Below are 21,460 nucleotides of genomic sequence, written 5' to 3' on the forward strand. Positions count from 1 at the left end.
ATATGTTGGTAACATTAGACAGGTGCGGCCGGTGTATAACCTAATAAGTTAATAAAACATGAGAAGTCAAAAAGGTCAAGAAAATGGTACATTTTTCTTAAGAATTTTCAAATTTAAACAATTTAAGTTCGACCCATACATTAAATATATTAAGCATTATAGAGTTTAAATATTTAAAATAATTATGTACTTAATCAAATTTAAGCATCATACAGTTCATGTACAAGTAAGTCACAATCGTAGTATCGTACATAATTTGGTCAATCAGATACTTTTTAACTATTAGTTAAACCAATACCTTATTTATTTATTTAGTTTAAGTTTATCTAATCGTTCAATTAGAGTGAATTATTTTCAATTGTGTTTTGTGTATAATTATCTATTATGCCTATATTATATTGTTGCTTAAATAAATGTAATGCATCGGGGATGCTATATAAATTTCATAAAATGTGTCCAAAATATAATTATTACATTTATTTCCTATTTCAGTAATTATTAATTTGTATAAAAGATAGTAACATTTGTAATTTAGATAAAATTTGGAAAATAATTACAATATACCGTGTACAGTACATAATTTAGATATTTTTCTTCACTTCAACTTAAAAGAGATTTCATTTATATGTAAAAATAATACAAAAAGAATAATTAAGAATTAATTCTTAAATTAATAAATAAATTAATGAAAAAATTATTCTGAAAGAACAATAGTGAGTTAGTTACGTGATTTGGTCCTCTTTCTGTATTATATCAATTATATTCATCATGTATAATAGATAATTATACGATTTGTGTCTTAGATAAAACTATAAAAAAAACATTACTAAAACGTACTCAGATATATTCAAAAAAGAAAGTGATTAAAATAACAATAACGTGAACAAATTAAGTATTTAGTAGAAGTGTGAGGTAATAAAGATGAAAAAAAAAGATAGGTGTAATATATTACATTACACATCATTTATCTTATAAATTAATTTTTAATTGTTTTTCTATCATCTAATTAGGATAAGTTCATCAATTTCCTTCGACCAGAATACTTAATGCAAGCTCATAGTTAAAAATTGTTATCTTCTCTTTTAACAGATTAATGTTATCTCTAAATTCTCGAAGAAATTCGAATATCATAGCATAGGTAAACTCTTCATTTATTTCAATACTGATCCAAACGCTTCCATTTAATTTACACCCGTTTAACTCATTTAAAATGTCTTTGACTCTTACTGAAATTCTAGCTATAATACTATCAAAGTTAGTTTGGTTGTCATTAATCGCACAACGTAACTCTGTTACTACATCAAAATAAAAAGTGTCGGTGTATAGCATTAATTCGTGTCCCACATCAATTGTTCGCATTGACTCAATACACAAAAGTTTTAAATGAAACGGATTTATTTTAGACATTTCTCTGTTAAATATTACTAACATAACCCACAGAAAGGTGTAAATCCTCACACTGATAATTTGTTCAATCAACTTGTTGTAACTAAGGTGTCCTAACGGTTTTGATATCCATTGGCGGTTTTCAATATAGTCCCTGGTTTTATTTACTTCGACTGCGTGACGTCTTATCGTTGGCCTCCAGTCTACGGCTGAGCCGGTTATTTGACGGAACAATAATTCCTGTTTATCCCAAAATGGTCTTAGATACAAATCGTCAATCGATATGTGTTGCATTTCGTTAACATAATCTACAATAATAACTGTGGACGCTCGAAGTTCTTGAAAAATGTTATTTGGTACATTGGGATTTTTCGACATCAAATCAGATTCTGTTCTATTTCTGGGAAGGTATTTGTTATCCTTGCAATCATTTATGAAATTTGTAATATCACTTTGTAGTTCTTCTTCTTCGAAAGGAGTTTCCTCAAAGTAATCTTTGTTGACCTCGTATTCAATGATCGCCATGATTTTGAAATAATAACTCCAAAACCATTTACCAGCTTTAACATTGCCCTTTTGAAACAACAGGACCATATTACCAGCTTCTTGTTTTAACACGTTTAGTTCTTTCCGTACGACTTCAATAGGTTTGCCATTTCGCAACCCTTCCAGAATATTTGCCAAGTACACCAATTTCGTTTTTACGATTAATGAGCAAGTACATTTAATGTCTTCGATTTTCTTGTCAAATTTGTCAAAAACCTTATCGCGGATCTTCGTGTCGTTATAAGTCTGAACAGGAATTGCCAGGATCGTAATTTCTTGATCACTAAATTTTATTTCTCGCTCATTGTAGGTTATCAAATTATTCACTGTAATGACGTATGCATCAGATAATGTTTTATTGACGTAATACGACGGCGAAACCTATAAAAAAAAATGTACTCACGTATTATAAGTATAAACATAGTTCTCTCTTTTTTTTCCATATAATATCTATTAACTTTTTTAACTTTATTGGTCAAGTACTTGTATATTTTTTAAAAATGTATATTAAGATTAATTTAATAAAATTGTTGAATTTCATCGTTGATAACCAGTTTTGAATAATTATTTTTCATTATTAAGTTTAAAATTTATTGTGATGGGTCAACATGATATTTAAATTTTTTAACATTTTACTACAATACTGTCATAATATTCTAAAAAAATTATACTTTTTTGGCTTGATCTAATTATTTAGTTTCAATGCGGAGCTGAGACGGTATTGGATTTAAAATGATTTGTGTTTTTTTGTGTCTGTAAACACGATAACGAGAATACCCGGAAAAAATGTACACAGTTTCAATGGTCTAGTTTTCTACTTTACTATTTTCCTTAACTAGACTTTTGCTTTGCTGGTTTGGATTGTGCTCGGTTTTGTGTTTTATCATTATGCGTACATATTTTTATTTAATTTTCTGAGTCAGGTTTGGTAAGGCTCTTAGGAAAATTATATGGTCAATATTTTAAAAACATTATCTGAATCATCCTATACGTTAAGATATAATATGTATTGATATACCTATACAACTATGTATAAACTTATCAACATGCCGAATCAGACATGATTTTAATAAATGGTTTCTTAAACACAATTTGAAATTACATTTCGATATAAAAAAAATTGTTGGTTTCACGCAAGACAAAAGTACCCAGCCACAATTATATACACAGTTTTTGTGTATAAAAATACACAAAAATCAAAGTTTCAATATAAAATTGATTTATGTGATTTAATTAAAAAAACTGAGATTGTAAAATATCATGGTGTCACATTAGACCAGCACCTTAAATGGGATATTTACATAACAAACCTAATTAATAAAATTCGAAAATTGAACTATTTTTATATAAATGCTAGGAATGTACTTGATAAATCAATTATGTATAGTTTTTTGCCATGACTCAATCAATTCTTAAATACGGTAATACTGCTTGGAATTGCATAGGAATAGTTATAAGTCACCAATACTTCAAAAAGAATCATAAAAGTAATTACAAAAACCTAGAAATTTTCAATCAGAGAATTTATTCAAAGACTTTCTAAGGTCCTTAAAACTTTCCATGTTCGTGGACACCGAGCTCCATTATTACTTATGTCGTGTATTGCCATATTTGGATAATAATATAGTCATCCACGTTACTTTAAGTACTCTAACCTTATTCAACTTTAACCACCCCAATTCTTCACCATGACCTCAACAACTGGCGTAGTCGATATTAAAAGTCCCTAAGGGGACTTAAGGTAAGTGCAAGTTTTATTACTATTTTTTTGTTTTTTAATTTTGCAACCCCTTTAAATTCTAACGAACTTAACTTAGCTGGATCTTAAGTTCAGTCTAGGCTTCCACCGTAAGAGAGTCCTACGATAGTTTCCAGGGTCTAGTCCGGAGGTACAGGCCGAAAAGGATTGACCGCCAACCTGGACCGAACGAGAATACGAATCAAAGCAGTCGTTTACCAGGACTTGTACTTAAGGCTATGTGAGGTCATAGATGTGTACATGGGACGGACCGAAGCATTGGATGCATTAGGAGTGAATCGTGCAACTCGTGTTATAATGCATCTCAATTTAATACTTTCTTACTGTGCTGGCTTATACGATGTTTGGTTTGGACTGTACTGGTTTGAACATACTAACTACTCATTCGTAATGAAGCGTTAAATTGAAAGTCAATTCATCACTTTCAGATGTCATAATTCCTATGAACATGTGACTTCCCCGTCCCCACTATGCTCCAACCCCACTGTACTGACTTTTTATTGTTAAATTTTTAAATCATGTAAATGGTTCTCTACAAATTCTGGGGGCAAAACCACCCTAATCAAAAATTAAGAATTTTGCAATCCTTTTAAATGTGTTATTTATTTCCCATAAAATGTACTTCTTAATGCCTAAAGCCATTATTTTTATAATAATAATGATCAAAATGTATTTTAGCTTAATTTATAAATATTAAAAATGTAGAATTTTATTAATCATTTGAAATATTATAAATAGCTCATGTTTTTTTTAATATATAATTTGTTTTTAAAAATTGTATTATTTACACCGTAAATTAAGTTAAAAAAAAAAAATAACTGAAACCTAAAACTTGTACTTAAGTACTCACAACTTTCTAAGATCACTCTAAATAGATGTCCATAAAAGTAATGGCATGATTACAACATTTTTTTTCAAGATTTAACGTGCTTAAGTTACACTAAAACTTAATCCTAAATTGTAAAGTTTATAATATTTATATTATATGTAAAAAATTGATTTATCTAACTTGTAAGAATATACTAAACGTGATGACACATTTTAATCTAAAAAAACAATATACTATGTTATTATATATAGTAAGAATAATAAGTGAGGGATTTAAGTTAAAAATAACATTTAATATGTATTTAAGAAATGTTCATCATGTGCAATACATAATACAATTTTTATTTTAGATACATCTATACAAAAAAAATTGCAATATCGTTATATTAAAATAAAATGTATTTTAAAATGTGCGAAGTTAGTTACAAGTATTGTCCATGATAATGAACTACATTATTCTCCTTCGTTCAGAATGTACATAGCAAGCACATAACAAAAAGGACTTAATTTAGCTTTCAACTGCTTAAAGTTATCGGCAAATTCGTTGAGAAATTCCATCATTGTATCATTGCTTAATTCATCGCTTACGTTAATACTGATCCAATCACTTTCGTCTGAATTCCTCCCATTTAACTCGACTAAACTATCTTTGGCTCTTACCGATATTCTAGCTATAAGGTTACCAAGGTTTGTGTCTTCAGGCATGGTCCAATGGTACTCTGTTACTATATCATAAAAAAAAGGGTCGGAATATGCTATGAATTCGAATACCGTATTGAGTGTATTGGTTGTCTGCGTAAAAATAGTATTAAAACTGTTTGCATCCATGTTGGGCATTTTTTTATCAAAAATTACCAACATTACCCACAGAAAGATGTACGCTCTGGTGTTGATAATTTGTTTAATCAACTTGTGGTAACTAAGGTGTCCGAACGGTTTTGGTATCCATTGGCGATTTTCAACGTATTTCTTGGTTTTATCCACTTCGACTGCGTGCCGTTTTATCGTTGGCCTCCATTCTACAATTGAGCCTGCTATTTCTCCAAACAATAATTCGTGTTCATCCCATAATGGTTTTAGATACAAATATTCGATCGATATGTTTTGCATGACGTTATCATAATCTACAGACGCGCGAAGTTCTTGAAAGATGTTAATTGGTACAATGGAATTTTTCAACAATAAATCTGACTCTGTTCTATAATTGGGAAGATAGTTATTTTCTTTGCAATAGTTTAAGAAATTTGTAATACTACTTTGCAATTCCTCTTCTCTGAAAGGAGTTTTCTCAAAGTAATCTTTGTTGACCTCGTATTCAATGATCGCCATGATTTTAAAATAAAAACTCCAAAACCATTTACCCGCTTTGACTCGGCCTATTTGAAACATTAGAACTATAAGACCCGCTTCTTCTTTTAATTCGGTTAATTTATCTTTTGCAACTTCTATAGCTCCCCCACTCTGCAAGCCTTCTAGAATATTCGATAAGTACGCCAGTTTAGATTTCACGATTACAGAACAAGTACATTTAATGTCTTCAATTTTCTTATCAAATTTTTCAAAAACTGTTTTGCGGTCTTTGGTGTCGTTGTAAGTCCGAACAGGAGTTGTCAGAAATGTACGTTCTTTGTCACTAAATTTTATTTCGTTCTGGTTGTAGGTTACTAAATTATTCACTGTATCGACGTGTAAAGGAGTGAATGTATTATCGACGTAATATGACGGCGAAACCTATAAAATAAATATGCACTGATATACATAATTATCGGTTTTAGCAAAATGTATATACCTAGCAGCTATTAAAACTTTATTGGTCAAGTACACAAGTATTTTACTAATTTTTTTAATTATGATTAATTTACGCAAATTGTTGATTTACATTTTCGATAATCAGCTATAAATAATTATTTTTCATATTTTGTTTCTAAATTACGTTAAAATGTTTTAAATTTAATTATGTTATTTTTTCAACTGGTAAGTCTGTGGCAAATGTTCGAAATAGAATGAAGATGTCATTTGTCTGTAGTCCTAAGGCTTGTCAGAGGCTGATCAATGAATATGACCACAAATATTGTGTATTCCAGGGCATAAATAGTAAAGATCCTGATAGTTTTACCCCTACTGAAAAGTGAAGACAATTAGGTGATATGACCATAATGTGAATAGTATTGCAACCCCTTAAGTTTACGTTGAATTGACATGATGACAAAAAAGTTGTATTGCCTGCCAGTATAGATACTTTTCCTTATGGCCACTGTTACGAACCCCAGTTTTGATAATATTAATATTTGTTTTTGCAGGTGTTAATAATTTACTATAAAAATAAGGCATCAGGAATTGATGTTGGTCATGGTCGAGTTGAATGGAATTTGCTGACACCTATTTTCGACCTAGTCAGACAGCTCTAGCTGTGTTTTACCACCAACAGTTGGTCGTGTGACTACCGAGTATTATAGTTGTTTCAGAGTAATCGTGTATTTTCTAAGTATCTGTTTACATTCAGAACATCATTTAGGTTTATTGTAAATGCTTGTACATCATTAGATTTCAGTTTTGTTTATTTGTTATTTTTTAGTACAAAATCAGAAAATCAGCCGAAAGTTTGTGTTAAATAACTGACTTCACCTTAATAACTCTTCCTCATCCCGTGGCCTTACCCACTTTACCCTCGAGTGAGTTACAAACTTACTAATATAATCCATTTTTTTGTTCACAAAAAGATGGCCAAAAAAAAAAAGTTGGATAGATTGTAAAATTGTATTTTAATAATAGGTTTTTTTTCTAATTATTTTTTGGTTTGTATTCAATGTCTGCAATTTAATGTGAAGTCCAAACCAAGCACAGTAAGAAAGCGTTTACAAATAAGCACTATACGTTTATTTGAAAGTGATTTTGTCACTTTTATTAATTATAATTTCTTTAAACATTTGACCCCCCCCCCTGTCCCCACTATGACCCGACTCTACTGTGCCCTAACCCCACTATGGCCCGACCACACTGTACTGTCTTTTATATTCTTAAAATTTTTGAAAAATATAAATAGTCCTCTAGAATTAAGAGCACAAAAAAAAAATTTTGCCGAAACCTAATAAAAAATTATGAATTTTACAACACTTTTAAATGTATTAATTAAATTCCATATAATTTGTTTCTTAATATCTAAATATCCATTTTCAATAATAATAACGATCAAAAATATATTTTAATTTAAGTAATAAATGTTTAAAATATAAAATTATATTAAACGTTTGAAATATTATAAATAGTATATGTTTGTTTAGTATATCATTTGTTTTTTTTTTAATTGTAATAAAATATACGAGGAAAATTAAAATTAAAAGTTGATTTTATTTTAAAACAAAACTATAAAATGCAGAGTATACTGGTTTTTTTTAAAAAATTATTTACCATTTGTTAATATTCAACTACATAGGTAAATATTACTCCCTCTTTAATCTGGACGGAAACCCGGTTTCTTTCACAACCCCGTCGCGTTTAGTTATCGCTTTTGAAGACGTTTTCGAAAGACGAAATTAAAATAATAATAAAATACTTTTTTATCAATTTCAATTCTCTTAACGCGCTTTACCGACCATAAAATATCGCGCAGTTTGATATTTTCTACAGAACAGAGCTATTTATAGAATGTATAGAGTGTTTCAAAAACATGGAAAAATTTGATGTTAAGGCCCCTAGATACCGACCGTTTTTTTCAGCCAAAACACATCATTTTTTGTCCATCGCACAGGCCGAACCATTGATCCGAAAAGCAATCTAAAAACAGAGATGAATTCGTCATGAAGTTTACTTGAGATCGGTCAGAGCACTTTTTACAATTTTTAATTTTAACCCTTTCCAAATTTGATTTTATAATTGTATAAAATGTTCAAACGTGTTCTATGCGTAATAGGAATAAGATATCAAAAAAGTACGTTGACCGATCTCAAGTAAACTTCATGACACATTCAAATCTGTTTTCAGATTACTTATCGGATCACTGGTTCAGCCTGTGCGATGGACAAAAAATGTACTATTATATTAAATAAAATGGCTTTTACTCATAGACAAAATTGTTTAAATTAAAAATAATACCATGAAGCTCATATAAATTAACCGGTAAACTAATTAACATGGTCGAAATTTAATAAAACCACTTTTTTCTTAAATATTGCCTATACAAAACTCCTTAAAAATGGTCGGTATCCAGGGGCCTTAACAAAATTGTATTAAAACATTTTTTTTTACAAAACTTTTTGCATCAAGTACAAACTGATATCCTGACATTTGCGTATGTATGAAAGACTTCAACAGGCATATGGGCACTACGCCTTTGGCGACAGGCATTTACACGTGCAATGAAGTTAGCGATGACTCCCACAAGTGGCCGCATCAAGTTCTGCGAGTTTGTCTCGAATTCCCTCCTTAAATTCTGCAATCGTTCGAAGCTTATTCTCATACACCTGAGTTTTGATGTGACCCCAAAGAAAGAAGTCTAGTGGTGTTAGGTCACATGACCTGGGAGACCAGTTTTGGTTACGGTTCCGCGAGAGAATGCGGTCACCTGTGGGCGAGTCATCACTAACTTCCTTGAACGTGTAAACACCTGTCGTCGAAGTCGTGGTGCCCATTTGCCTGATGTAGTCTTTCATACATACAAAAATGAGAGGATATCAGCATGTACTTGATGCAAAAAATTTGTAAAAAAAATGTTTTTAATACAATTTTGTAAACATCAAATTTTTCCATGTTTATGAAACACCCTATATAATCAATGATTTTACTCTGCAATACAGCCAAAATAAAAGCAGGTGTGATTTATAAATAATACCCGATAAACTATTGTATCAACTGATTAAATTTCAAATGGCGTTCGGGTAGATGATGATGCCAATTTAAAACAATAAGAGTTTTTCGATTCTCACAGCTGGTTCGTCGTACATGTATGTATAACTTAAATTTGAGACTATTGGTGTGAAGAGTGAACTTTTCAACTTCCCTCCCTCTCCCCCCAAAGTATCGACTAGATATAATTTGTTATTTATAGAGTTGCTACTCAAAGGAATTAGTCGAGTGTTGAAAAACTTACAGTGTACACAAATAAAAAAAAGCTCGCATCATTGTAAAACCAATAGCATTGATGCTCCGCATTGAAGCTAAATATAATGCTACATATTTAGATATAGAGCATTTTAAAATGTTTTTTTTTAATAATACCTAACTCGTGCATTCAAATCTATTTTAGTTAATGTGTAAGACATAAAATTAATTGTAATTGGAAGAGCAATATTATTGTAACACTCTCGGTGAAATTATAAGAAGCATTTTGCTTCACTCAAATGTGAAAACCCGCGTGCACGTTTACAAACGAATTCCCATCAGATGGTTACATTGATATTAGTGGACCACTAAAGGAGTCCTATATTTAATTATTTTGTTGTAGCCTCGAGCGAACAATCTGTTTTTATATAATATGTTGTGTAGTCGTGTATAGGTTGTTCTTTGTTCGTGAACACATTAAGTTAGTTTTATACACTTTTAAACCTGTACAAAATCCATTATAAAGTGGATTTTATAAAATTTATCGTGAACTTGTTTTACAAGACGTTTTTACCTCAGAAAATCACTTTATGTTAATCATTACAGTTAAGAATCAAATTAATTATATCACAAAAAAAGTGCTTCACTTTGTTATAAAAACTGCTAGGTAAAAAATATATTCTTGTAGCACTCTCGTAGGATTAGTGATACAAAGTATGTACAAAAATTACTAAACGTTAAACATACAAATCCTTGTAAAAATATTCTCGCCAAGTACTATTAAAATATTAAATAATATTTTTGATTTACTTAACTTAAATCAATACAAGATAGCATCACATCTTAATGGTACTGAAATAATATATTTGCTTTTACCTATCACTTTTTTACACGGAAGAAATTGTAGGGTTTTTGTTGTAATAGATCTAAAAAACCCTATATAAGTACTACTTGTTAACCTTCTAGTATTTAGAACAGCTAGCGAAATGTTGGGTCTTTCTAAATTATATGAGTGTAAAAACGAACTTTTAAGACTGGAAAAAACAAATTATGCTTACTTTGCTTGTTGATTCAATCATCATAAAGTTGGCTGTTAGTATGTAGTGTAACGACAAAAAAATACAGTTGTTTGCCATCATTTTTAAAAAAGCTTTACTACGTAAGTCCAATTAGTCAAAATGGAATTATAATAATGTAACTAAGCTATTTAAATGCTGGGAATAACGGTTTACATTAGCAACGTAAATTTGACTTTCACATTTGAAACATCTTTAGCAAATAATTTTGTTTGTATAACGTATTTACAAATTATAAATGTCTGGTTAAATCACACATTTAGACAAAATAATAACAGTTATTGCTTTTATACTGTTTACTTAAAGCATGACGTCATATTTTTATGTTGATATACTTTAAACTGTAATAGTGTTGGAGTCTAATTGTGTAATTGGTAAAATCAGAAAATACAAGAGAAAACCATTATGTAACACATAGATAAGATGCCCACACAGTAAAATATCCAGGTAGCTCATTAGCAATAACAAATATAGATAAGGCGAACCTATTTGCAGCACACCTCCAAAACATCTTCACTCCACATCCAGAAATACATAATATCAAACACACTTCATACATAAAAAATCCCCTAACAAATACCTTACTTATGTCCTTCCCAACAAATCATACTCCCCCTCAGAAATAAATTCTATGATCAAAAAACTATCAAATAAGAAATTTCCTGGTTCTCACATTCATTTTAAACTCTATTCTCCGTTTTTTCATATACCACCCATTTGGAAACAAAGTATTATTATACTTAAACCTGGCAAACCAGCTGACTGTTTATTCTAATATCCACCAATTATTAGTCTCTTACCCTCGCTTTCAAAATTACTAGAAAAAATACTGTTGAAAAAAATCAATACAATTTTAATGAATCTAAAAATAATTCCGGGCACACAGTTCGGATATAAAAACAAACACTCCTCTCTTCACCTAGGCCATCGAATAGTTGACATCATAGCTCAGTCCCTAGAAAACAAACAATATTGTTAAGATCACCTTAACCTTCAATCAATACAAGCAAGAGTCCCCCAAGGACGTATATTAGCACCCACCTTGTACAATATTTTTACCTCCGACATCCCACATTCTAATAATACTACCTAAATTTAGCATCCTATACCTACTCTTCAAAAATATCTCGACGACTGACCAAACTGGTTAAAACTCTGAAGAATTAAAATCAATACAAACAAAGTCCTTACACATTATGTTTACTCTCCGTCCAGGCATTAGTCCCCCGATAGAAATTAATAACAATACCCTCCAAGATAATGTCGTCAGATATCTGAGTATCCAATTAGACAAAAAACTTAACTGATCTAATCACATAAAACTAAAACGTAAAGCACTTAATCTCAGACTCCATCAGACAACTATTTAAATCAAAACTACCCATCAATACAAAACATCTCTTTTGCAAAAAAATAATTCATTCTACTATAACTTACGGAATCCAGTTATGGGGCGCAGCAAAAAATTAAAATATCCTAATCTATCAGTCCTGCCGATCAATATCTTTTTGCCTCATTACTAATACCCTATGGTATGTCAGTAACCGAACTCTACATAAACGATCTAAAAATTCCAACAATATCGGCTCTAGCTACCCAACTCTATAAAAACTTCCACAACAACACTTTCAATCACCATAATCCACTAATATCTAAATTATCATCTCTCACTCTCCCTGATAACCAACTACGTTGCCTTAAGTGTATATGGCCCAGAGATCTCCTCAACACAAATCCAAATAAATAGTTTTAAAACAATTTTTACCACACACAAACACTAGATTAAAAAACATTAACTTACACACCTTAAGTAGTATCACTGGATGCCCCCTTCACTCAAGTCGTCTTTTTGTAAAAAAAAAAAATTAGCCATTTTACTTATAAATTTACTTATTTTACTTTTGTATTTATTAATACAGATTGTAAATGTTTCGAATAAAAAAATTTAAAAAAACACTAAATTATAAAACAATGTTAATTATTATTCTGCATATATAAAAATATACAACATTTTGTCATTTTTTTTCATTCCTACGAGCCGAAATGCTGAACAAATAGCCGAAAACATTACTGTAGTCATAACAAAAACCGCACAAGCTTGTTCTAAAAAACATAATTTTGGCGTTTTACTACACTCTATATTTTCTTCTTTAATTCGTCGTAAAAACATTATAACACTCATTTAGCAAAATCATAGAAATCAGGTAGATATAAATATCAGTACTTGTCAAATATGCACTCGGGCTACTCGAGTTTATGATAGACCACAAAAATGCTCATATATCAAGAAACTTAAATTATCCCTCCACTCCGCACAATTGATCAACAAGCGATATCCGATGTAGTAAAACAGTAATACTTAGCGTAGATGCTAATCCGAAATTCCAATTTGGGTGTAGATCAAATCATTCGACGGTACAACAAAAAACATTTTATAAAAGAAACGGCTAAGAGAAATACAAATTGTGGTGTTCATACTCGTGCCTATAAACAAATGATAATCGTAAAAATATGAACCCTTAAACTAATATGTTTCACAAAAATACAACTACTTTATACATCTAATTTTCTATAAATAATATTTTTTACATGGTTTTATACAAAGCAATTATAACGATATGTCAACCAAAAACTTGTATTATATTTAAACAAAAACACGGGTCAAACTTAACCAATCGATCTTAAATTTTTTACATATTATTTTTATGCATATATTTTAACCACTTTAGTTGTAAGACTGAAAAAAAATTTAAAAATATGGGTAACGACAGGTTAATATACAAGTGCACGCAATTATAATGTACATAATTGTGATATATTCTAGACGGAAAATTGTGAGAGTTCATACATCCTTTTTTTGTCGGACTTTATTTTGCAGATAGCGTAGGTAAATAATTGTTTATTAAGTAATAAGTAAAAAATAAATGTAATCTCCAGAGTAAACATTTTTTGCGTGACTTATGAAATTGTGAGTATGTTAAGTTGAGTAATGAGTATCAATTATTAATATTTAATTTCCCAATGTACAAAAGAGTTCCAATACTCAAGTATAAAACTGTTATTGGTATGATAAGCATACTTTTTCATAACATAATCGGAGAATAGGTCAAGTGCTATACTGCTATTAAAGATCATTACGGTTACACTTGTTTTATTTTGGTTTTTGGACAAATAAAATACAAATCATTTTTTTTAACTACTCAATAACACATTTTTAAGTAAAAAACTTAAGGTGAAGGAGGATATTGTCATCTTTTGAGGATGGATTACGTTATTCTTCTCTACATTCTCTAATTAGTAGTTCATTCAAGCAACTCTTTTGTATAAAAAATAAAATACTCTTTTTCTTTAATAATCCGCCTTGTCCCGCCAGACAGTAGGATTTTTTTTATTTGGTGATCGTTATAGTTCATAATTTTAGGTGTCAAGGTAATTTCAAACAAGCTTATAGCAAAAAATAAAAGTACCTATGTAGACGAAAGACGACTTGTGAGTGAACAAATTTACTGGAATTTTAGGAACATACTTTTTATAAAATTAATAAATCTGTGTAATATTTTTAAAATTATAGCACCACTGACATGACAGAGGCCATTTGAAGTCGTAAAAAACGGTGGGTCATCTGATCCCCCAACAACGTCCTCTAAGTCCACCTCTGCAACTATAATTAGACATTAAGTTACTTTTGACTCGTTCAGAAAAACGTTAGAAACCAACTACCACTTACAAGACGAATTTCTTTTATTGATTTTACTTTATACGTTAAATTGAAATTTCATATAGGTATGTCATTATGTTGAAATAATACTTAAAACATTTATTATTTTCAATAGATAATAAGATTTATATTTTAGATAAAATTTGAAAAATACAACGTGTACACTATAGATTATGTGTCTATGTAGATACATTATTTCGCCATTTTTCTTCACCTCATACCGTTTTACAGCCACTATATAACTTATAGAAATAATATTAAATTATTTATTGTGTATAATAGATAATACAATTTGTGTTTTTCATAATTATGTATTGTAAAAAAAGAAATCAATTAAAATAATAACACGCTAAAGAGATTTAGAGGATTTAATAGAAAAGGAAATGAATGACCAAATAGGATTTGACAGACTTACTGTACCATTAGTATGGAATGAGGTAATAAAAATAATAAATGCTATGCTAGATAACTTATTTGGTCATTATCCCCAATAACATCAGTGTCCTTCGACCAGAATACCTATTGCAAGATCATAGTTTAAAATCGTTAACTTTTCATTTAACTGACTGAAGTTGTCGTCAAATTCTTGAAGAAATTCCAATATCATATCATAGGTAAAGTCTTCGTTTATATTAACACAGATCCAATTGCTTCCATTTGAACTTCTCCCATTCAACTCCACGAGAATGTCTTTAACTCTCTCGGATATTCTAGCTATAAGGCTATCAAAATTTATTGGATCTTCGTGCTTTGCACCATTAAACGCTGCAACTAAATCAAAAAATAAAGTTTCGGTATAGTGCATATACTTTTGTACCCTATCAATTGTTCCCATTGTATCCAAATACGCAAGATTTAAACGGAAAGGATTCATTTTAGGCATTTCGTTGTTGAATATTTCCAACAATACCCACAGAAAGGTGTAAATCCTCACACTGATAATATGTTTAATCAACTTGTGGTAACTAAGATGTCCGAACGGTTTCGATATCCATTGGCGGTTTTTGATGTATTCCTTGGTTTTATTCACTTCGACTGCGTGCCGTCTTATCGTCGGCTTCCATTCTACGGCTGAACCGGTTATTTGTCTGAACAATAAGTCGTGTTCATCCCATAACGGTTTCAGATACAAATCGTCGATCGATATGTACTGCATGTCGTTAACATAATCTATATCAATCATTTCAGACGCACGCAGAACTCGAAAGATGTTATTTGGTACATTGGGATTTTTCGACACTAATTCAGACTCTGTCCTGTTTCTGGGAAGGTATTTATTATCCTTGCAATATTTTATGAAATTCGTAATATCACTTTGTAATTCCTCTTCACCGAAAGGGGGTTCCTCAAAGAAATTTTTGTTGCTTTCGTATTCGATGATCGCCATGATTTTAAAATAATAACTCCAGAACCACTTACCCGCATTATATTGGCCTTTTTGAAACAACAGGAGCATAAAACCCGCCTCTTCCTTCACAACGTTTAGTTCTCCCCATGTAAACTGGATAGATTCACCTCTTTGCAACCCATCCAGAATATTTGCCAAGTACACCAATTTCGTTTTTACGATTAATGAGCAAGTACATTTAATGTCTTGGATTTTCTTGTCAAGTTTATCAAACACCGTGTTGCGGCCTTTGGTGTTACTGTAAGTCTGAACAGGAGTTGTCAGAATTGTTCGTTCTTTTTCATTAAATTTTATTTCGTTCTGGTTGTAGGTTTTCAAAGTATTCACTATATCAATGTAAGAATGAGAGAATGTTTGACTGTTGTAATATGACGGCGAAATCTATAAAAAAGAATGTATGTCTAAATGTATTATATATAATTATTTTTTATCATTTATTAATTTTTAGTAAATTCAATACACATATCAACTTTCAAAACTTTATGATCAAGTATATAAATATTTTACTAACTTTAAAAAAAAAAGTCGAAGACCAATTTTGAATAGACCAATTTTTACAAATAAGTTAAAAATTCATCAAAATTATGGGATTTCTTTTTTAAATATTTGTAGACTTAACAAATATTTAGGGAAAATTATATAGTTAAAACTTTAAGAAACATTTTCTGAATCACCCTGTACACTAAGATATAGTAGGAATTTATAAGTATGGATATTATGTTATGTTTATGATATAGATATACTTCTTTGTATAATTAAAAATGTTTTGAATGCGTGAACGCTTTTGTGGATTGAAATTTCATTTGGCTGATGTATCCACGTGAATAGCTCTAGGCCGATGTTTCGGACTCACACCAGATTTATGCATCACCGGGATTTTATTTTTCGGGTTTCGGAATAATGATCCAATTACGATATTTAGTTTGAAAACGGTTTTTATTTTAAATTTGTTAGTTATTCTCAAGTTACGAACCACATTTCGGGAATAACTAACAAATTAAATACCAACAATCGTGACTATAACAGCCTTGATGATGGACTCTGCATAGAGTCTGAAACATCGGCCTATAACTATAGACGTGGATACATCTGAAACTCGGGCAAATAAAAATGTTTTTTATTAACATGGATTTAGTGTCAGATATCTTCTTCTTTTGGGGTAAACAGTGATTTTTTTGTTGTAAAAACTTGCAAAATTAAGATAGGAATAAGTGTAAATTAAATAAAAGTCTCTTCATTTCGATAATATTATTACTGTTTTTCAATATTGTAACACTTATGATAAAATTACGTTTTATACAAGTTTAAATCCATTATAAAGTGTACTTTTATAATAATTATTATTCAATATTATTGCCCATGAAGTTATTTTACAAGACACTAATTGTAGTAATTTCCACAATCAAATCCAAATCTCAAAAATATAATAAATGGTAACCAATATATGTTAGTTATTACTTATTATACACCTTTAAATATATTGGATTGAATGTTGGTTCTTACTAAATTATAAATGTGTAAGAAAGAACTTTTAAGATTGTGGAAAATAAGTTATGCTTACTTTGCTTGTTGACTCAATCATATGAAAGTTGACTGTTAATATGAAATATAATGCCAAAAAAATGTAATTGTGAGTGATCATTTTTAAATAGTTTTACTACACAAGAGGATTAAGTCGAAATGGTAATATAATAATGTAGCTAAGTATTATTCGAGTGCTGGGAATAACGTTTTACATTAGTCATGAAATATTATTTCAGACACACGAAACATCTTAAGCAAATAATTTTGTTTGTATAACGTATTAACAAATAGTAATTGCGTGGTAAAATCCTGACATTTAGACAAAAGAAAAAAAGTCAAGTTTACTTAACATATTTGATTTTATACTATTTACTGATAGTATGACGTCATATTTTTCAATGCGTATGTAAGATAAATACACAAAAAATAATATTCATAAACATTAATATTCTATTACATCTATAACATATTTTATTTTTATGTTATTGTATTCATTGTAAATAATATATTTAAAAAAAGTACCTACAAATTATAAACAAAAATTGAGTATAAAAGAAGTGTAGAGCATATAGGACAAGTGTCAATTATTGGTGATTGGAGGAGAGGGAGGGTATATGTGTAATGACTAGTGAAAGCTTGTACCTACTTTTGCTATTGTTTGTTCTCGCTTTTATTTTCAGATTACTATAAGGTGATTTTGATGAACAGTCAAGTAGAAACTCAAATAATTTATGAATTCTCAAGTTCTGAGGTTTTTGGCGTTGGTTAGAAATGATAATCACATAAAATAGTCAACTAAACACACCATTACTTATTATTTTGATTTCTCACTTGTACCTATAGTTCTAAATTTATTTTTACCCTATCACTTTACTGATTTTATCATTTTTTGCTTGCCCCTTAAATAAATTAATATTAGTGACATTTCTTGCCCTTCAAAGAGTTAAGACTTAAGGTGACCCTGTACATAACTTATAATAATTATAAAATCAATCATCGTGTGTTTGTAAATAATTATAATATGTTGAATTTGGTTGAAGAACTAAAATTATCGTTTTCGTTTTTTGGAGAAACTGATCTACATGGTTTTTGGTTAACTATGCCCAGTCAAAATCTTAGAAGATATTATACTTTTTAATGTATTTATAACTAATAGTTTGTCCGATTTACATATACATATATTTTTAAAATCAAACCCCATCCCTAATGTATTGTGTACAAAATCATATGCTACTCAACCTGTTGGGTTTTGCAATCTTTTATTAAATTTTTTAACAAAACTCGAAAGGAAATCTCCTTTTTTTCAAACCTGCCTAATATTTTGCAAAACAAAATGTATATCAGACAACTTGTTATTGTCCATTAGGTTCTTATTTTGAATCTATAAGAGCATTATCTATTAATTTAAATTATATTCATAGTTGTTCGGAAAACAACAATAATGATAATGAAGAAAAGCTGGTGTAAGAACATGAAGAAAATAACGCTTTTATTCTTGTGGCAAACTATTTTAGTATGTTGTAAGATGGTAAGAAACATTTTTAAAAAATTGTGTTTGACTTTTTGGTTTGGTTATGACCTTATTCCTTTTTTCCAACAATTTATGTTTCATGAAAGAAAGAAATTATTCAGTAATATACAGTACACACCTGTCAACGTTTGTGGTGCAGTGAAATAAGGCATCAAACTTAGTGCGCTAGAGGTACCGGGTTTGATTCATGCAGCACTGCAAAGCCGACGCCCGCCCTAACCTCACGCAAACGCACTGCTTTTATGGGGTGGCGATAAAAATTCAAATACGTGGTTAAAAGAATATATGGGTTAATAAAAAAAAATGTTTCTAAGTTCAACAGCATAATTTACACTTGAAAGTCTTAAAGTTTGAGTAAAAGAAGGCAAATTATCGGTCGACGTTCCATCGTTTAACTGTCGGAAATTGGCTTATGCTGGAGTCACCAGCTAATATTTAGTTTAACGTCGACAATAACAAGATAAAGAATAGCATATTATACTTTAACTGTAATAATGTTTTAGTTATTTTATTTCATAACATATGAAGCATTAGACAAAGTAATGCCACGGGCGATGACAATTCCAACATTGTTTTTGTTTTGACCTTTACCGAAGCCTCGGGACCCTAAAGAGAGTTGTACAATCTTTATAGACGTGGCCTGGGCTCCATCTTGGAATTAATGTTAAATGTTAATAACATTTTCCATTGCAACTATATTTGTTTAACCAATTGGTCTAAGAATAGCATTATTTGTGTTTTGCTTTCTGTTATATATAAAGTTTTTCTAAAATACAATAGTGTATAATCAAACATATGTTCGTCTTGGAATTTAGTTTCGTAAATTGATTTGCCCCGGGTGTCGTCGTTGTCCGTGAAATCTCCTCCTTGGCACACGTAGTTCGGAATCACTCTGTGTAAGATGCAACCTTAAATGTAGCCGTATCCAAGTCCACCGCTCGGAAGTTTTCGGCCGTCTTGGGCAGCTATGTCGTTTCTCCGCCTGTAAACGCAAGTAATATCGATTGAAGCAAAAATAATTTTCATATGATTTATACATAGCAATTAATCGCCAAACATGTTTTTCCTGAGATTTTTGCCTGTTCAAAAAACCTAAAACCCTAAATGTTTTCTTCGATTCACGGAAAAAAAATTGAGTCATGGATATGTTTTTAACATTAAGGGTCCCCACAAAAATTAAATATTTTTACAGAACTAATATGATACAATGCGATACGTTATGATACAATAAAATATATATGGTATATTAAATTAAAAATATATGTAATAGTAGGCATTATTACATAGTTACATAATTAACAAAGTGTAAATAAATTAGAGGAAAATACAGATATGATGGCAATGCTTTGATTATTATTGTCATACCGATTATTTTGAGCAAGAGTAAATTCACAATAAGAAAATTCACACTTTCAAAAAGTATACAATTGAATGAAAATCGAAATCACAAAGCTTTACCAGTCGCCATAGCTACCGATCCCTAAATGGCCTTGAAATTGAACTTGTAAATTGTATTAAATATTTCACAAATAATTTTACAGTAGTTTTATATACTTATATACGAAACACATATTAGGGTGAAACAGAACAATTTTTTGTTGCTGTCGAAAGACGTACCGACCAATTAATGTTAATAAATAAATTAGCTTAATTTTTATTTTTGGTTACAAAATAAGCGTTGGACAAATCCGGTCGTGTTGAAAAACATACAACCGATGTAAGTACGCAATGTAACCTAACAACTCAAATGAATGAATTTTACTTTAGAAATGGGAATTAATGTGGAGTTAAAACGTATCACCGGAATATTATTCTTAAAACTATTTAGAAGTATGTACCCGAAAAAGGTTAAGAAGTCAAATTAGTAAAATTAATCACGACCATAACGCTATACTCACTATTAAGTATCAGTATTTCAGCTGTATTAAAAAATGTACGTCATACTCTAATGATATCGACCTCACTTTTACCCTATTGTTCCAGTACAAGGGTTTCCAAATTACTTTTATGTGTGTTTCTTGTCGATCCAATATTTGGCATTTTACCCGTGATATTCGATATGGATTGTTCAAGAGTGGTTAGTAGTTGGACAATCACTTTGGCCGATAAACCCGCACTTAAGGTCGGTCGTCGTATTTGAAATAAGACCTCCAAAATCGGTAAGATGATATGATATCTCACGCACACGAGAGTAATAAATAAATCTTAAAAATTACAAAACGAATGTTCAAGGAGAATAATAATCTATCTATAACCTAAATTATAAAAAAATATATTGCTCAATGCTCCCTATGTACAATTGTATCACGTGTGAGGGTTCTCTCAGATAATTGTTGATGGATAATTAATAAGCGTTCAAAAATAAAGCATTTTTCATCTTAGAATATTTTTTGTATCAACAATATTTAATAAACTATTGACTTGGTACACAGAGAGAGACTTTAACAATTGACAGGGTACACAAAAGCGTGAGTGGTGAGAGAACCTGGGTACCTACACTCATGGTAGCCAACGTGTTAAGCAAAAATAGTTGGTGGTGTCAGTATTTGCTAGAGTCATCAGACGGGTTATGGGAGAATTAAGGAGAAATCGACGTGAAACAATGAGGAAGTAAAAATCAAATGAGGGATCAGGTAAAAGAAGTTTA

At 30.2% G+C, this 21,460-nt stretch overlaps 2 protein-coding genes across 3 annotated transcripts; both read right to left on the minus strand.

Moving 5' to 3' along the window:
- Positions 1-883: 883 nt before the first annotated feature.
- LOC126842216 (uncharacterized) lies at positions 884-10,755 on the minus strand. Of its 2 annotated transcripts, none has more exons than XM_050579101.1 (2): positions 10,615-10,755; positions 884-2,313 (listed from the first exon to the last, which is right to left on the minus strand). In XM_050579101.1, the coding sequence occupies exons 1-2, from the start codon at positions 10,693-10,695 to the stop codon at positions 1,021-1,023; spliced, it is 1,374 nt and encodes a 457-aa protein (XP_050435058.1). In that variant the 5' UTR covers positions 10,696-10,755; the 3' UTR covers positions 884-1,020. The 2 variants fall into 2 exon arrangements, with proteins under 2 accessions (XP_050435058.1, XP_050435059.1); XM_050579102.1 differs by lacking the exon at positions 884-2,313 and adding an exon at positions 4,792-6,250.
- Positions 10,756-14,488: 3,733 nt separating this feature from the next.
- LOC126842215 (uncharacterized) lies at positions 14,489-17,475 on the minus strand. Its single transcript, XM_050579100.1, has 2 exons — positions 17,320-17,475; positions 14,489-16,139 (listed from the first exon to the last, which is right to left on the minus strand). The coding sequence occupies exons 1-2, from the start codon at positions 17,398-17,400 to the stop codon at positions 14,847-14,849; spliced, it is 1,374 nt and encodes a 457-aa protein (XP_050435057.1). The 5' UTR covers positions 17,401-17,475; the 3' UTR covers positions 14,489-14,846.
- Positions 17,476-21,460: the final 3,985 nt, after the last annotated feature.

This window comes from Adelges cooleyi, unplaced genomic scaffold, assembly GCF_023614345.1.
Source record: "Adelges cooleyi isolate 19-005CV unplaced genomic scaffold, UGA_ACOO_1.1 ACOO_flye_CR_arks_rails_tigmint_CR_PRNA_451, whole genome shotgun sequence".
Lineage (NCBI taxonomy): Eukaryota > Metazoa > Arthropoda > Insecta > Hemiptera > Adelgidae > Adelges > Adelges cooleyi.

Bases quoted from the DNA above. Each gene is read 5' to 3' on its own strand.
- LOC126842216 (XM_050579101.1), bottom strand. From the start codon at position 10,695: ATGATGGCAAACAACTGTATTTTTTTGTCGTTACACTACATACTAACA. The intron at 2,314-10,614 runs GTAAGCATAATT...TTTTTTTTATAG, and splicing joins TGATTGAATCAACAAGCAAA to GTTTCGCCGTCGTATTACGT.
- LOC126842215 (XM_050579100.1), bottom strand. From the start codon at position 17,400: ATGATCACTCACAATTACATTTTTTTGGCATTATATTTCATATTAACA. The intron at 16,140-17,319 runs GTAAGCATAACT...TCTTTTTTATAG, and splicing joins TGATTGAGTCAACAAGCAAA to ATTTCGCCGTCATATTACAA.